Genomic DNA, 17,623 nt, shown 5'->3' with positions numbered 1-17,623 from the left:
CCGGTGCATCGGGAGGGTAAGGAGAGAGGGCCTCCGAGGAAGTGGGGGTGGGAAAGCGAGGAGCACGTGCATCTGGTGCATTGGAGGTGAGGAAAGGTCAGTCAAGCCGCGTGACTGTGCCCATCCATGGGCTGTTTCGTGAAAAGCGGTGGTATGCTTTTCTTTCTTGCTGATGCCGAAGCTGTCAACAGATCTGTGTGTTCATGTTGCAGAGGAGCAGGTGGCTTGATGCTTGTGCTAACAGGCACTGCTTGTGATGGAAGGAAGGAGAAAGTAGATGGTTTCTTAGCAGAGAAGATCTCAGGGTTTCCCCGCTCCCCCATGTGAGCCCATTGCCTCCCAGGGCAGGCTGCTGATTAGTGGTGAATTCCAAACACGGAGAATTGGACTTGCTCTCCCCTCACTCCCTCCACACCTTATGTTCAGCTGTTAAGTGGGCAGGATTGCACACCTGAGGGAGGCAGAGCTCCGAGTCTTGTCGTTTACACTTCTCATTTCCATGGAAAGAGGGCCCAGAAATCTGTGCTGCCTTCCTACTTGAGTATATGCTAAAGAAACATTCTTACAACTTTAGGACCTCATTGGTAAAAATGACTAACAAATTCCTGTTCTGTGACAGGTTTGAGCATGAGTTTCTCTATGCCTTTGATGCAGGAAATAGGAAACCTGAAGAACCTGCTGTGCTTAGATGTCTCTGAGAACAGGTTGGAAAGACTTCCTGAAGAAATCAGCGGCCTGGCTTCTTTAACGGATTTAGTAATTTCTCAGAATTTACTGGAGACAATTCCAGATGGCATTGGTGAGTGTTGAAAGCACTGGCTGCTAAGGTACCACCGGAGGTCATCCTGATGAGGTCATGCTGATGAGGTCATCTTGATCAGTAGGAGCCGCTCCAATGCTCTGCCCACTCCTCTCACGTGCTGAGAATGTGGCTCTTTTGCTTGTTTTTAAAGAAGGAAAACCATAAATATAATAGATTTAAGTTTTTCTCCTTGCAAGTATTACGGTCATCTTGACGAGTCATGTTGACTCGTTATTTACTTCATCAACATCCTAGTGACTTCAGTAGGGGTCTGCTAGATCATAGGATGAGTTTAAGGCATATGAACAATCACCAGGACATTTCTGATTCAGCATCTTAAACAGTTTATGAGAAAGTAACTGCATGGCAGAGGGAAGATCCTCTCAAAGGGAGAAATGGTGTGATTGAATTGAGACTTTTATAGTAAGTTGGGAATTTTTTAACCACTGTATGTGTTTTATTTAAAAATAAGCCAAACATTTTCTTTACTATAAAGGAAGAGCCCAGTGTGAGAACTGCAACACAGAGAAGGCATAACAGAAGTGAGCTGTTAGCTTCACTAGAGCAAAGCCATATAGAAGTTATGAGGAACTATTTAGCCATAGTGTGGTTGTCATGGGGTTGCTCTCTTAATTTTTACTGCAAACATCAAAGGAAGAAGTTGTAAGATTTCCAGTAACTGGGGAAGCTATGTGACTGACTACTTTATGTCTGCTCTTTGGTCAAGATGGAATGGTAACTGTTAATAGTAACTGCACAGGAATATAGACATTGTGTTTGGTCAAAACTGGCTGGAAAACTGATGAGGATTTTGACTGTGTAGAAATGTTTAAGGAGATTCAAGTATGACATCTGGGGATGGTATAAAGCCCAGGCAGGTTTTGTTGCTTAGGAAAGGAAAAAGTAGCAGGCCCGAACTGCCTGTCAGGCCAGGCACTCAAAGGGCTGTCTATAGAGGGACATCATTTTTTAATGAAATAGAGGAAGCAATCCAGAAATTCATATGGAGCAATAAAAGACCCAGAATAGCAAAAACAATCCTAAGCAGAAAGAACAGTGCTGGAGGAATTACAATACCAAACTTCAAGCTGTATTATAAAGTTATATTAATAAAAACAGCTTGGTATTGGCACTGGAACAGTCCTGAAGACCAATGGAACAGAATTGAAGACTCAGAAATGAACCCACAGAACTATGCCTACTTAATCTTTGATAAAGAAGCTAAAAAAAATAGTCTGGAAGAAAGATAGCCTCTTTAACAATTGGTGCTGGCAAAACTGGTTCAACACATACAACAAACTAAAACTAGATCCTTATATATCACCCTGCACCAAAATCAATTCCAAATGGATCAAAGACCTCGAAATTAAAACAGATACCCTGAAAACACTAAAGGAAGGAGTAGGAGAAACACTTGGGCTCCTTGGCACAGGATGGAACTTCCTTAACAAAGACCCAGAAATGCAACAAATCAAAGAAAGGATGGACAAATGGGACTGCATCAAACTGCAGAGCTTCTGCAGGGCAAAGGACATAGCTTGCAAGATAATCAGAAAGCCCACAGACTGGGAGAAGATCTTTACCGGCCATTCAATAGACAAAGGCCTCATATCTAAAATATATGCAGAACTAAAAAAAATTACCTTCCTCCAAAACAAAACTGCAAAGAACCAATAACCCCCTCAACAAGTAGGCTAAAGACTTACAAAGAGACTTCTCTGATGAGGAAATGAGAATGGCCAAGAGACATATGAAAAAGTGTTCTACATCACTGGCCATAAAAGAAATGCAAATCAAAACATCATTGAGATTCCATCTCACCCCAGTAATAATGTCCTATATCAAGAAAACTAACAATAACAATTGTTGGAGGGGATGTGGCCAAAAGGGAACCCTATTACATTGTTGGTGGGAATGTAAACTGGTTCAGCCACTCTGAAAAGTGGTGTGGAGATTCCTCAGAAGGCTAAACATAAGAGCTCCCCTATGACTCAGGAGCCCCAGTTTTAGGCATCTACCCAAAAGACCACAAACAAGAACACACTAAAGCCACCAGCACAACAATGTTCATCGCAGCACAATTTGTCACAGCTAGAATATGGAACCAACCCAGATGCCCCTCAGTAGACGAATGGATCAGGAAAATGTGGTACATATACACAATGGAATTTTATGCCTCTATCAGAAAGAATGACATTGCCCCATTTGTAAGGAAATGGAAGGACTTGGAAAAAATTATACTAAGTGAAGTGAGCCAGACCTAAAGAAACATGGACTCTGTGGTCTCCCTCATAGGGAATAATTAGCACAGGTTTAGGCAAGTCAAAGCAGAGGCTCACAAGAGCCCAATAGCTATACCCTTATGGATACATAAGATGATGCTAAGTGAAATGAACACCATGTTATGGAAACGACTGTTATATCACTGTTGTAATTACTTTCAACATGCCATGTGAAACTGTAGCATCTATTATTGATGATCCTCTTGTATCCCCTTCCTGTGGTTGTACCTGCACTATCTCTGTATCTTATCTGAGTACATTGGAAACCATGTATATTGGTATTAGAACTAGGAAACTGAAAAGGAATACCAAAATCGAGAAACACAGGGTCAAAAGACAAATGACTACAAAAGCAATACTTGCAAAACTGTTTGGTGTAAATCAACTGAACAACTCATGGGGGGAAAGGAAAAGGGGGAGGGGGAGGGGGGAATGAGGGAGGAGGTACCAAACAGTATAAGAAATGTATCAATGCCTAAGGTATGAAAATGTATCCTCTCTGTACATCAGTTTGACAATAAAAATTAAAAAAAAGAATTTTAAAGAGCAAAGTTATTTGTTACAAATTACTTTGGGTGTCTCAGTGAAGAAACTGGTACGTGATTGCTGGGAGCTGGGAGAGGCCACAGACTTCTTGTGGGGCATAGCTAAGCCTTCTCGGTTGGGCACCATTGCAACCTAAGGAGCACTGAAGGATTCTTGGATCCCCTGGTAGTGAGGGCAGGTGCACAACCCCCAGGGATGCAGTAGCAGGATATTGATTGTGCTAAATAAGGAGCTTAACAATCGGTTCATTTTCCCATCATGCCCTGTGTCAGTGGGGACTCTGAGGACCCTGCAGGTAGACTCATTCTTCTTTCCCGTGGCCTGTCGGCATAGCTTGTGAGCAGCTCCCCTCTCAGAATGAGGCAGGCTCACTCCTCACTATGGCTTCTTAAGGGTGTGCTTTGTTCTGTGCATCTAGAAATGCACTCATAGGCGATTTAGTAACCCACACCTTATTATTTTTGGCTGGGATGACTCTTGGGGTAGAATGAAGGTCCCTTTAGTATACAAAACAACTCATGTTGAAGATGCATCAAAAGCCTGCTGTTGGCTCTTTAAATTTTCTGGCTCTGGCTCGGATAGAATATTTTTAGGTAGTGCCTTTTAAAATGATTTGTTTCTAATTACTGTTTTTGATGTTCTGAACAAATTAGTCTAACTCTCAGACTCCAGTGATTGAATGAGTGATGTAATTTCATAATGTGAAAAGCTGGCTGAGAGGAAAAAATCTCAGTAGCTGTTTAAGACAAAAAAATGTCAGCCATAGGAAATACCAAGTGGTGATCAGGAAAACAGTCATCACTAATGAGTTTAAATAATACTTTTGCAGGAAAGCTAAAGAAGCTGTCAATTCTGAAGGTGGATCAGAACAGACTTGCCCAGTTGCCTGAAGCAGTGGGGGACTGTGAAAGTCTCACCGAGTTAGTTCTTACAGAAAATCGACTCCTGGTGAGTGTGGCTTGACACTATAATGAAGACGTGCTGGGGTTCGATCCCGCGTACTTGCAGTTCCCATGGACTCGCTGGGAATGTCCTCATGTGGCCCCTCAGAACGGAACCTGGCGTGCCACGCATGGCACGGGGATCAACTTTTAGCCTGCTTAAGCAAAGCAGCATGTCAGCCCCCCTGTCCTGGTCCTGGGTGGGCTCCTAGTGTGGGACTTGGGGTCCAGGTGCTCAACTGCCGCCTCTGCATCTGAGTGAGGATTAAGTCACCGACGGACCTGTTGATGGCTCTGTCACAGAGCCTCCGTGGGATGTTGTTCAGGGACTGCTGGAACAAGTAAGAGGCGCAAAGACATGGTGGATTGTCAGGACAAGCCCTGGCAGCTTGGGGCTTAGGAGTGCCTTTTACCGGGAGAGCTAGCGAATGGTGTCTGATGCGTGTTCGCCAAGGCGGCTGCTGATTCCATCTCCGAGCTGGGGCGGAGGCAGCCGCAGGGCTGCACATGTGGCCCGGGCTTCCTCTCCCTGCCAAGGGAGCAGTCTTTAGGCGAAAGAGCAGAGACAGACAGCAAGGGAAGAGCGAGGACTCAGAGTGCGGAGAGCCCTGCCACGCCTCTCGCCAAGCTGTTTCAGCAGCCATGCCATCTGCAGGTGGGGTGGCAGTTCCCAGCGCTGCCTGTCTCCCTCTGTGGTGTTAGACAGTGTTGATAACAATCCTCACTGTTGTTCTCCTCCTGGCAGCCTTGGTTGCGCTGAAGAGCAGTCATTTCCTCTCAGCTAGGTATTGCTCTGTTGGTCTTTGATTTTACTTCTTTGAAACATCACATCAACTAAAATTCAGCATATTTTATTTGACTCTCTCCAAGGGATAGTTATGAGCTTCTTGTAGTCAGGAAAAAGCCTTTGTTTCTTTTGCTGGATAGTCTATGCAAATAGGATTTTCTCAGCTATGTTAGAAATATGTGCTACATCAATAATAAAAATGTTCTTTTTTTCAGACCTTACCTAAAAGCATTGGAAAACTTAAGAAGTTGAGCAACTTGAATGTGGACAGAAATAAATTAATGTCTTTACCAAAAGAGGTATGTGCTATTAGAGAATTAATGTGGTAGTAATTATGAAGAAGTGATATTTTCAATGTTTAAAAGACGAATGTGGCATTTTGTAAAGGAATGTGTATAAAGCAGGTTGGAGAAACTTTTTATCAAAGAATGGTCATCAGTAGTATGAAGAGGAGTTTGAAAAGGTGAATTGATAAAATTTTAAAGGAAGAAATAGGTTGACATTTAGGGCTTGGCAGAGAAAAAACGTTGATACATGGACATAAATGGATAATTTGGGAGTTTAAGCTGGGTTTAATGCTTGAATTTGGTGTGAAATTAAATTCCGCCCCATAGTCATTGTGATTAGAACAATGACTCTCCGTGGAGCCATGTTCCTGGGCAGAGATTTCCATGCCTTCCTGTCTGAGATGGGACTGAGTGAACTTTCAGCAGTCATGGTAGAGAGCAAGGCCAGTGGGAGCTACTACGAGCCAAAGCTCCTGGGACGCTGAGTTCTCTTGTCAGGGCTCCCAGCAGAGAGAAGAAACAATCACCTTCCATCATGGAGAGTGTGTGTGTGGACCTAGGAGATGAGCACCTGAATTCTGTCACAGGAGATGGAGGTGTTAACCATGAGGAAAATGCCCACAGTAGATCAAAGGAGCTTCTAGAAGGCTTGGTGAAGAGTTCTGCTGGGAACAAGAAGAGCTTGATTGGAAAAGGGTCAGACAAGGCTGGTTTCCCTCCCACCCTCCCTTTGTGCTCTCCCTCCCTTTGTATTTGTACAAAGGAATTGGCATTCAACAAAGCAGTTGATGAATAAAACATTCAGCAGTCTCATCCCTCCCTTCCACCCCACCCCTTTGCTCGCTTTTCTTAATTTGGTGGGATATACATTGAATTCCTGACAGCGTTCTTCTCCCTCTCCCCTTGACCTTACTCTACCCGCTTTCAAATAATAGAGCCTAAAACTAAGTTTGAGCTTCCCTCTTCCCCATCAGCTGAGCGTTGGTGAGGCTTCGTCTTTGCTGGGCCCTCCCTTAAAGAGGCTGTTTCCTGTGTGAACTGATCTCTGGCTCCAGACTGTTTTCCTCGTAGTTCTCTGTTTTGACTCATTCTAATATCGGTTTTAGGGTAATTTCATCCAGCCAGCCAGAGCTGAGGGCCACTAGTCAACGTGAATGAGCATGGCCTGTCATGTTGCCTTTCCTCCTGGGCTTTCTGCCTGCAGTGCCCAGTGTTTTCTGGGTATGAAGGCCAGCTTTTTCTGAGGGGAAACAAGTGTCTATTGGTTATAAGCTGGCATGCTTCTAACTCGAGATATGCTTAAATATGAGCCCTGGCTCAGCAGAATGACTTGTCTCTGTCTTAGACAAACTGGAACAACAACAAAAAAGATTCTGTCATCAAACACTTTGGTTCCAGTCTCTAAACAATAAAGCAAAACACTCAGCTGATATCATCTGAGCGCTAATGTTCCTCTTTCTGAAAGCACTTGTAGATGGCTTAGACACTTGTAGAGTGGCTTCGACGCACAAACACTGCCGAAGTGCTCAGTGCCGTGCCCTGCACTAGGTACTTTCAGTGTGCTGACTCACTGGCCCGGTGGTTGTGATGATTTATTTCCTCACCGCACACATGATGCAGAGGCCTGTGCCCGGGCTCACGGAGCGAGGAGGAGATGACACCAGGCTCCAGCAGCGAGCTTCCATCTCCAGTCCAGCGGGCCGTGACTGGCCATTGGGAACAGAGGACTCAGTCATTCCAGTTGAGCCTCGGTCCCCCTGTTGACTGGTGGGAGCTGGAGGAAGGGCGGCGCTTGCTTCAGGAAGGAAAGCTCAAACTTCCTCTAGTTAACCTAACTTAGTTATGTGTTCAGCACGCATGCTACATGCTAATGCCCACCCGAGCTTGTCTGGACCCCCGTGGATTCTCTTTCACAGGCACACGTTCCAGACAGGAACTTGAGAAACTCCTTATTATGAAGCTGAGCACAACTCCAACACAAGTCCTCTTTTTACTTTTAAGAAAGAAGTCTCATGTTCTCTGATAGGATGGTCGTACCTAATGCCTGCTGTGTGTCTGCTTAAGTTCACTAGGACATGTCGGATGATGTGTGAACCCTAAAAACGCTGCAACACCTTTCTAGCTTTCATACATTTCAGTTATCACACTCTGTGCATTTCCTGTGAATTTAGGATTTGCCTCCTGGCTTTAGAAATAGAAATGACAGGGAATGAAGTCTGTCCCTTTTCTTCCAGCTTCCTGATGAAGTAGAGAGTGGTTGGGTCTTCAGCAGTGGGATCTTTTCTAACACAGTGCTATCTGTGTTCACACACACACACACACACACACACACACACACACGGGGTGTAGGAATGCTACTGAGCGCCTGTCTCGAGTTCTGCTGTGGATCACAGTGTGGTACCCAGCAGAACTGGCTTGAGTGCTTGTCCCTGACAGTTGTGACTGAGCAGCTCAACCTCCGAATGCTCCTGTTCTCACACTGTGTTACGGTGGCCTAGCAGCACCATTGCGTTGTGTGTCTCTGTGTAGCAACGTGACAGGGTCTGTGTACACGTGCATTAGTGCATGTTTGCACACATGCGTGTGTGTCTGTACATGGATGCACACCAACTCGGCCTCCATACCCGATTTCATTTGGTCAATGTCTGCACTTTTCTGATTAGATTCTTTTGAAAGTTTATTATCTTTTCTCGGGACAATTAATTTGCAAAATGAGATAACTAAGTCAAAATGATGAGCAACTCGATTTATGCCCAGAACCCAAATTATATCAGTTGCCATTGGTTTGATATGCTAAATAGTTCTTTCTGTATTTTGCTTTTTATTTTTATTTTTGACCTTGATGTCATTGTATTTTGTCAGTTTTATGGCTTCTTTGTAGCAGCATTAACTTGTGTTTATTTTTCCCAGATGGTTGAAGGGAAAATGTTTGCACTGTGTTGGGTCACAGTAATATATTCTGTGTGTGTTTTGTGGTGTTATTTGTGGTAAACATTTGCAAATCAATGAATGTCTCTTGTTTTCTTAATTGTTAGCTGCTTGGAAATTTAGAAAAGTCAGGTAAATTTGTTATCTTGTAAGTATTGTTCAGACTACACTTGCGTTTCTAACTAATACTTTGCTTTTTAATTGCATGAAGGTTCAAATTGGCTGACTGCTTTGTGTCTCCTTCATTGTAAAATATTGGCATTAGCTCTAATTTTTGTTTAATGACTGCATGGCCTGGAACTTTATGTTGTTATGTGTCTTCCACATTTTTTGTTTTACATGATTCTCTCACAGAAGGATGCTTTTCTGTGCACTCCATTGTTAGGTTATTCCAAGTTCTGAAAGGCATTCCTGTGCACTTCTCCATCCTCCCTGAACCGCAGTCTGTTGGCACGATTCCACCTCCCATGGAAAAGCTGGATTCGCTTCATTTGCTACACAGGGCATGCTTCTGAGTTTTCAAGCCACTTACTTGTGTCTTTTGTTTTGCATTCTGTTGCTTAAGGATGTATACTTCTGAGAAGGAGAGTCCCTTCAACACGCCAAGTAAGGGGAAGAGATTGGGCAGAGTTTGACTCCTGACGGACAGAGAGGGGAGAGACGGGTCAGCCCCATGAGGCCATGGGAAGGATGGGTTGGAGCCATCCTCCCCTAGAGCAATCTGGAGATAATATAATATATGCTACGTATTATATATTATATTGAATAAATATAAACAAATAGGTAGATGGATATCTCCAACTTCCGAGTCTAGGTTTTTTTGCACTGTGTCAAAATGAAAGTAATCCTGTTCACAGTTAGGGAATCAGAAGAGATAACATAGAATTTGCAAATAAAGGCTTTTTAAAAAGAGAATTCAAGGCACCTGTAGATAGTAATTCCCCTTAAATCTTATTCAGATATTCAAACCTATCAGTGACAATAGACTTTATCTCTTGATGATCTTTCTGCCTTTCAACACACTTTTAAGTTATTGCAATTTGTTTCTAGTATATCCTAAAATGAATTGTGAATAAGAGACAATGCAAAGCCTAACAATAGTAGAATAAAATATATACAGTATTTCCTCATATTTCAAGACGGAGAAAGCATTTCTAAACTTGAAAGAGGAAATAAGTCGCAGGAATAACAACTGGTGAATTCGTCTACCTGAAAATTAGGTATGTGATCTACTAGAAAATAAAACAACCTGGAGCAAGAAGACATTTGCATTCTCTAATGAAGGAGATTTCTCCTTATCTCTGTTAGAAATCCCTTCACATCACAGAGAAAGAATGCATCACTATAGAAAGGTGGCCGGAACGGAAAAGAAATAAGTGACACAAACCATCAGATACTGGCACATATTCAGGGTTGTGAATGTGATGTATTCTGCAAGTTATTAGGGCCTCTCTGGAAGTTGGGGGTGGGTGGGATGGTTATGTTATTTAAAGCCTGTAAAACACACAGACCCTTTTGGCTGGAAAATGTGCATGGTTGTACACAAGAACAGTTCACGAGAGCACTTGTCACATTTTGTGCAGGAGCAGCTGACATGGCCAAGGCTCTATAGAGAGAGAGTATGTATGGCCCAGGGAGCATGGCCCGGGCACTATGCCAAGCACCTCCTTGCCCGTTCTTGTCTAATTTGCACCACTGTTCTGTGCAGGATGGGGAAATCACTACCCATAGCCATCGGATTATGAAACCGAGACTGAAAGAGGCCAGATAACTTGCCCCAAATCACACAGCCAAGAAGTGGCAGGACCAACTAGCAATGTCAAGCCTGGGGTTCGTGAAATAACCCGTTATAATCTGTGGAAGGAAATATGGATGCGATTGATAAAAGTAATGGCATGAGAACAAGTGCTTTGGCAGTGTCTGTATCGAATGAAGGTCATGGTGTCGGTCCCTCTTTCGTGTGTGTGTAGGTGCATAACCACAGGTACATGGCGATAACACGGGACGATTGTACCTGAAAATGGTAATGCCGATTATGTCTTTTAGGAGTTAGTGATTGTTTTTCATCATGCTTTCCTGTCAGTTAAAAAACTTTTTCAGCCAGCATAAGCTACTTGATAATAATCAGAAAAAAAAGAAGAAAAACAATACCATAGCTATTACCGAGTGTCAGTGGCCCCCGCCCAAGCCACACGATGTCCTCAGTATTTGTGGGAACATTTGAGTGCCCTTCCACGGACCATGCCGAGCTGGTGAAGTCACACAGTAGATACAAGTTCAGCTTGTACCGGGTCCAGGTTTTGCCTTTTGCATTTTGTGTTCGGAGTGCAGGGAGGAGGATGCTGAGAAGCGGTGAGCATTCTCCCCCACGGAGGGCTGCTATTCTGCACAGTAGGATGTAAGCAGACGAGGCTAACTCGAGCCTAACTCGTCTTGACAGACTTGGCCTTTGCGTCATGGGACCTGAGCATCTCCCCTGGGTTAGTGTTGCCTGCAGGCCCTGAGTCGTGTGTGCTTCCCAGAGCCGTCCTGGGTGCAGGCCCTGAGTCGTGTGTGCTTCCCAGAGCCGTCCTGGGTGCAGGCCCCGGGGTGGTCTGCAGGCCAGAGCTGTCCTGGGTGCAGGCCCTGAGTCGTGTGTGCTTCCCAGAGCCGTCCTGGGTGCAGGCCCCGGGTGAGTGCTGTGGATGAGTGGAAGCAATGGAGAGGATTGTGATTGAGCAGACCCCAAATAGCCAAGCAAGGATTTTCCGTACATTCTGTAATTCTCAGAGAATCCAGGCCCAGCCCCTTGCATTCTGGGAAGGTGCTATTATGTGGTTTAAGGGAAGTTTAAAAATATCAGCTTCCAGCATAACTGGTCGTAAGTTATTTCAACAGTGACTCTGCTTCCCAGAATTTGTAAGTGCTGAAGACATTTTATCCTGATGGCCGCCAGGGAGCCCTCAGATTCTTCCCGTGAACCCTAAAGAGAAAGTAAAAGCACACAGGTGTGCGAGAATTCTCCCATGGCAGGAGACCCTCACTAGTTTTGATACAGAATGGCGGGAGGGCGCGTTTGAGGGCGGTGAGCTGGGGAAAGCGGTGGCCAGCACCAGCCAGGTTCCGGGACACTGGGGTGCCGGGCATTGGCGGGGATTCGCTTCCTGGTCAGACGGTCACTGCGGCATTTGTTAGGCAGCAGCACCAGTGAGCCTTGCGGTCCGCACGCCGTGGTATGTGTGGTTTTATGTAACATCTTGTTGCATTTGGTTACAGTAGCAAATCCAAACCCACACAGCAGATGGTGGAGCCTGTGGCCCGCCCTCGTCTGTGCCGTCTCAAAGGCCGCCGCCCCACTGCCCGCCCGGCCCCCCGAAACCCACAGGGGGCTCTGTGTTTTCAGTTAGGGTTCTCAGGACTTGGTGACGCAGCCTCCTCGGAGGAGAGGAAGGCCGTGCTTGTGTGACTGCGCTGAGGACGGTGCGCTCTGGGAGCGCTTCAGGCATCGCAGGCCGCTCCCCCGAGACACACGCTCCGCACGCCGTGGACGGTGGAGGTCAGGAGGTCACTGCCGGCTTTGACAGCCGCGGTGAGAGGCGAGGAGCACAGCCGCTCGGCATGGGGAGGAGCGGAGACTCCGAACACCGCAGATGGCCGTCACGCCAGCGAAAGCCACACCGTCTGCCCCGCATGGTTAAGGGATAGTAACCTGTCTTGAACTTTTAGACCCCATTCTGGCCCACTTTAGTTAGTTAATTCATGTTTACTATTCAAGAATACAGATTGAAAATTGAAACTACACACAGTGCACATAGGGTGGCAGTAGGACACCAAACGCGTGTCGGGGCTGGCGACGGCCGGGGTCTCGGCAGCCCTGGCCCTGGGCCTCCCGGGCAGTCATGTGACGGGGCTGGCGACGGCCGGGGTCTCGGCAGCCTCGGCCCTGGGCCTCCCGGGCTGGCCGGGGTCTCGGCAGCCCCGGCCCTGGGCCTCCCGGGCAGTCATGTGACGGGGCTGGCGACGGCCGGGGTCTCGGCAGCCTCGGCCCTGGGCCTCCCGGGCTGGCCGGGGTCTCGGCAGCCCCGGCCCTGGGCCTCCCGGGCAGTCATGTGACGGGGCTGGCGACGGCCGGGGTCTCGGCAGGGCTGGCCGCGTGTCGGGCGCTGCCTTGCCTCCTCTGGGTACACGTAGAGCTAGGTGGGGAGTCTCCAGCCTTCGCTGAGTGCTACGGCCCGCAGGTCCACACCGGGCATCCTGCACCTCCCCGAGGCCCCTCTGCTGGCGGGGGGGGGGGGGGGCCACGGGAGCCTCGGGGGTCCTTCCTAACAGGAGAGCTTGGTCACGGCTGTCCAGGTTAGCAGAGAGGTTCTGGCCGGCCGTGCTCAGGAGGGGCCAGGGGCATGGGAAGTGAGGTGTCCGTCTGCTCTAGGCTGGTATTGGGGCTCCACATTCGTGGAACCCAAGGAGCCTACTGTTGTGGTTATGGCTGGAGCAAGGAGAATGACTTTGTCTCCATCGCTGTGTCTGCCACAAGTAAAGGAGCATTCGGCTCACCGAGAAGCTGGGCGGCGCGAGGCTGCCGTGGCTTGCAGAGACGGTGGGCCGCGGGCACTGGTGGGGGGCTGGGCTGCGCAGAGATGCCAGTAAGCGCCGTCGAGATTCCTAGAGCTGGGGAGGAGACATTCTCCCCTCTGGGGTGTGGGACCATAATTATGAAGGAAATAGAGTGCGGCTTATCATCCCAGCCTATCACGTAGGCTGATTTGTTACCTAGACCAGCCTATCACATGGCCAGTTTATCACGCAGGCCAGACAGTTCTAAGTTCTAGGAAGACTTTATGGAGGGCTTAGAGGACAGTTGGTTAATTTGGGTGACTGGCAAGATTTTGAAGGGCAGACTAGAAAGGCAAGATTAAAAATGGTAGAAAGTGTATTTTACAGTAGAGTGAGAAAACCAGTTTGACTGGGGTGTGAATACTGAGAAGAAAGGAGGATAGCCTCCGGCCTCCGCGTACCTGGGGGCCTTGGACAGGTCGCTGGAGACCAGCGCTCAGCTGTGTGCTCTCAGTGTGTGTTTTCTTGTTGTTATGGCTAAATGCAGTAGCTATGTGTTTCTGAAGTCTTCATATTCTCAGGGAAGACATGAGAAGATGGTGCCTGGAGCAGTTCGCGAATGTGCATTCTGGTTCTTGGTGCGTGGCAGCATGCCTGGGTTTGGGCACATGTGTCTGTAGAAAAGGGCAGGAGTTGTGCAGATCTCATGGAGGGCCTGAGCCTCCGGCTCTTCTGCACACACCAGGCCTGGAGCACTGCTTTCCCACGCATCAGAGGGTCCTCCCAGATGCCTTCCGGAGCCTTGCTGGTCACGGTGGCAGGGCCCACGAAGGCAGGGTGTTGTGGAGCGTGCAGCGTCCAGGGTCGAGCTGTTCTTCCACTCGCTGTTCAGCTCTCCTCCTTGAAACCCAGCAGCTGTGCTCAGGGGAATTATTGAATTCTCTTCAAACTCTGTTTTGCAGACCAGATGTACAAAGTTCAGTCACCTTTAAATTATTTGTTAAAAGAAGATAATAGAAGTTGATGTGGACATTGATGTGGATTTATATGCTTTAGCAAGTTATGACTGGGAGACTAACATATATTTGCCAATTTCACCTTTGTTTTCTAAAACACTGTTGCCTTTGCATTCATCAAGGGAAAGTGACTTTACTGAGTTGCTATGTGACTGACTAGCAGCTATTAAAAGGTTCATGGTAGCAGGCAGTGCCCTGTGTGGTCTTCCGGATGTCCTCCCCTGCCCCTGTGTAGCTGGAGCGTGAGGAGGGAGAGCGGGATTGAACGGGGCATGGGGTCAGTGCTGCCCTGGCCCGGCTCATGGGAGTGGACTGGCTGGACTCCCACGCCGGCATGTCTGCTCTGAGGGGTTCGTGTGGCCGGGGAACACAGCGACCAGATGCCAGCAGGGGACACAGATGTTCTTCTAGAATGATCCTTTTGAACTTCATTGCAGTTTCTCATTTTGTATGACTTGATCACATTGGGTCACTGTGAGACTTGAAATCAAGCGGTATAGTTGTCTTTTTTATGCTGTTTGGTAAACAGAATGCCTATCCCCTCAGTGTGGAACAAAGCTGTGTTTTCTCTCCCACTGTAGATCGGCGGGTGTTGCAGCCTAACTGTGTTCTGCGTGCGTGACAACAGGCTGACAAGAATACCTGCAGAGGTGTCGCAGGCCACAGAACTTCATGTGTTAGACGTGGCAGGAAACAGGTAAGTGCGTCCCCGTGGGATTTGCTTGAGAGACACAGATGTGCACCCCAGCCTGGCCTCGTCCTTACACCACACGACAGAACGGCCTGCTGGTTACGTCCAAGGCCCAGGCTCTAGAAGGTTCTTAGTGATTAAGCCAGGAGAGGGACAGGTTAGGGACAACTTGAGCACAGGACACTTGTCCAAGTGGAAACTCGTGTAGAGGCACTTTCTATTTATTTATTTATTTATTTGGCCAGTCCTGGGGCTTGGACTCAGGGCCTGAGCACTGTCCCTGGCTTCTTTCTTTTTGCTCAAGGCTAGCACTCTGCCACTTGAGCCACAGCGCCACTTCTGGCTGTTTTCTGTATATGTGGTGCTGGGGAATTGAACCCAGGGCCTCATGTATACAAGGCAAGCACTCTTGCCACTAGGCCATATCCCCAGTCCCCAGCACTTTCTAGATGCGAGGGGAAGAGCACTGGCTGGAGGGAAAGGACGCCAGGGTGACCTTAGCTTTCCTCATCCCGAGTGAGCGTGGGTCCTGGTTAGCTCCGTGCTGTTTTCTTCTGTTTGTTTTGAGATGGAGTCTCATGTCTGTTGCCCAGGTGGGTCTCCGATTCCTGGGGTCAAGCCACCCCAATCTGCCTGAGCCAAGTAGCCAAGACTATAGGCATATACTATTACACCTGGCTGGAGGATATTTTGCGGGGGAGAGGGGCTCAATCATGGGGCTTGAACTCGGGGCCTGGGATCTGTCCCTGAGCTCTTTTCCTCAAGGCTAGTGCTCTACCACTTTGAGCCACAGCTCCATTTCCAGTTTCCTGCTGGTTATTTGGAGAGAAGGGTCCAAGAAGGGTCTTGATGTCTGTGTTGGTGATTCTCAACTTCCTGAAGTTATCAGTGTACTTGTGTAGCTGGGACGTGCTTGTGATGAGAGCACGCGTGGAGGTGTGGAGAGGATCGGAGTCCAGGTGAGGGCAGGGCCATCAGATAGGCTCTCATGGTCAGGGCCCCTTGCTGCTTTCTGGAGTTGCCTTTCCTGTCCTTTGTAGCGTAGACCTTTATCATGGCCACACTGAGCTTCTTGCAGCACATGTCACCAGCACCATCTTCCTCGGGGCTGCCACACGCCGGTACTTGTCCTGGGGCCTTCCTCTCTGTTCCTCCTGTCTCTGCCCGGCGTCATCCAGGAAGCTTTCTTCCCTCTGAGCAGCCGCACCCAGCCCCGGGTGAGGACTGTCCGTTTGTCTGTTCCCAGGGACTGTGTAGGGGCTGTGTCACCATGTGTCACTCCTCTCATCACCGCCCGGACCTGACAGGTGCCGGCAGGTACTCGACTGAAGGAAAACGTTCACTGTACGTGGAGCAGTCCACAGGGGTCTTAGGTCACTGGCGTTGTCGGCAAAACAGTCTAAAGACTGCTTTCGAGGGGACGTGCCTAGGGAAGCCAGAGAACGTGTTGAGCGTGTTCTGCCAGGGAAAGCTGCCCGTGGTGGCGGGAGGAGAGCCTGGCTTGCGCCCAGTGCTGCCCAGCTGGGCGTGAGGCTGATCAGGGATCCCAGGCAGCAGGGCCACAGACACGGGGAGGCAGAGCTGCGCGGCGGCCGCGGAGAATGCTCACGACTGAGGGTGGGAGTTCCAGCTGAGCCAGCTGCACGGGCTTCTGGGGTAGCGGGGACTGTGCTTTTGTCACCTCTCACCCAGCAGAGGAAACTGGTGACCGCACATTGCCCGGCCCTTGCCACGCTGTTCTTAGTGGAAAGATGGTTCTGATGTGTGCAAACTATTCTTTACATGTTCAGAGAAGAAAGAAAGGGCACATTTTGGTTATGGTTGGGTTGGAGTGGAAAAGTCTCATTAAAAGTTGAGTTACCTAGCTGTCACCTGGGCGCGTCCTTGTATAAACGTAGCTCAGACCAGGCGAGGGCCTGGCCAAGTGTTTAATCACCACCTGTTTAAAAGCATTTCCACTGAAACTAGTAATAAGCAGGGTCACCCAGCCCGCCTTCCAGAGCCTGCAGAAGTGTCACGCCATGGGAAATCTCAGAAAATAGAGCAGATGTTCCTGTGTCTCCTCTCAAGCATATTAAAAATAGCATTTGCTAAGCGAGAAACTGCATGGTAGTGTGCAGAAACGTTGTGATAGAGCAGAGAGGATGCGTTAGAGTGGAGCCGGGACTCTGGAAAGGCCCGGGAGCTCAGTACGAGGCCCGTGCCCGTCGGTAGGGAAGGAGGTAAGGTGTGTCCTCAGCTCCCCGGAGCGCGGAACCTAGCTGCGCGAAGATGGGTGTTTGAGACTCTTTGTGCAATAAAAGTAATACCAAATAGCAGAATCCTTGTCAATGGGATCTAGTTTATAACTTGGAGTTTTGTGCTAATATTAACTAAAGTTAAAATTGAAAAGACAACCACACAGTATCGTCCCTAGCTGGAATCCAGAGCAGTCAGAAAGGAGACCCTCTCCTCCCCGAGGCGGCCTGAGCAGTGGTGGAATGCGTTCACTTCCGCCTTCTTGTTTGCTGAAGCGATCGCTTGTCCTGCAGGTGCACTGTGAGCACGAGTCTCCTAGACGTGGGCAGAGACTTGAGAGCGCACGGGCTTCCAGTTCAGAGATTTTGGCTCTGGTTTGCTTTATTTCCGTGATCATCTTCTAAATGACACATACTTTAAAACTTTTTAAATCTTTGCTTAAAATGGAAATATTCCAATAATGTGTAACAACAGATACAACTTTCAATGAGAAGTTGTATTCGGCCGTAGGGTTATCGTAACACACGTAGTTATTAATTAAGAAAGGAATTGCTGTGGTGGTTGTGAAGCAA

At 48.0% G+C, this 17,623-nt stretch overlaps 1 protein-coding gene across 2 annotated transcripts in view; it reads left to right on the top strand.

The window, feature by feature from the left end:
• Positions 1-17,623, top strand: part of Lrrc1 (leucine rich repeat containing 1) — an 83,383-nt gene that overhangs the window by 59,237 nt on the left and 6,523 nt on the right. For both annotated transcript variants that reach the window (XM_048347604.1, XM_048347605.1), the window contains exons 8-11: positions 655-799; positions 4,460-4,578; positions 5,574-5,657; positions 14,704-14,819. In XM_048347604.1, coding sequence (XP_048203561.1) covers positions 655-799; positions 4,460-4,578; positions 5,574-5,657; positions 14,704-14,819 — 464 coding nt within the window. The remainder of the gene's footprint in view (positions 1-654; positions 800-4,459; positions 4,579-5,573; positions 5,658-14,703; positions 14,820-17,623) is intronic.

Source organism: Perognathus longimembris, chromosome 6 (assembly GCF_023159225.1).
Source record: "Perognathus longimembris pacificus isolate PPM17 chromosome 6, ASM2315922v1, whole genome shotgun sequence".
Taxonomy (NCBI): Eukaryota; Metazoa; Chordata; class Mammalia; order Rodentia; family Heteromyidae; genus Perognathus; species Perognathus longimembris.
The sequence above is the reverse complement of the archived record's forward strand: the minus strand, read 5'-3'. Positions and strand labels throughout refer to the sequence as shown.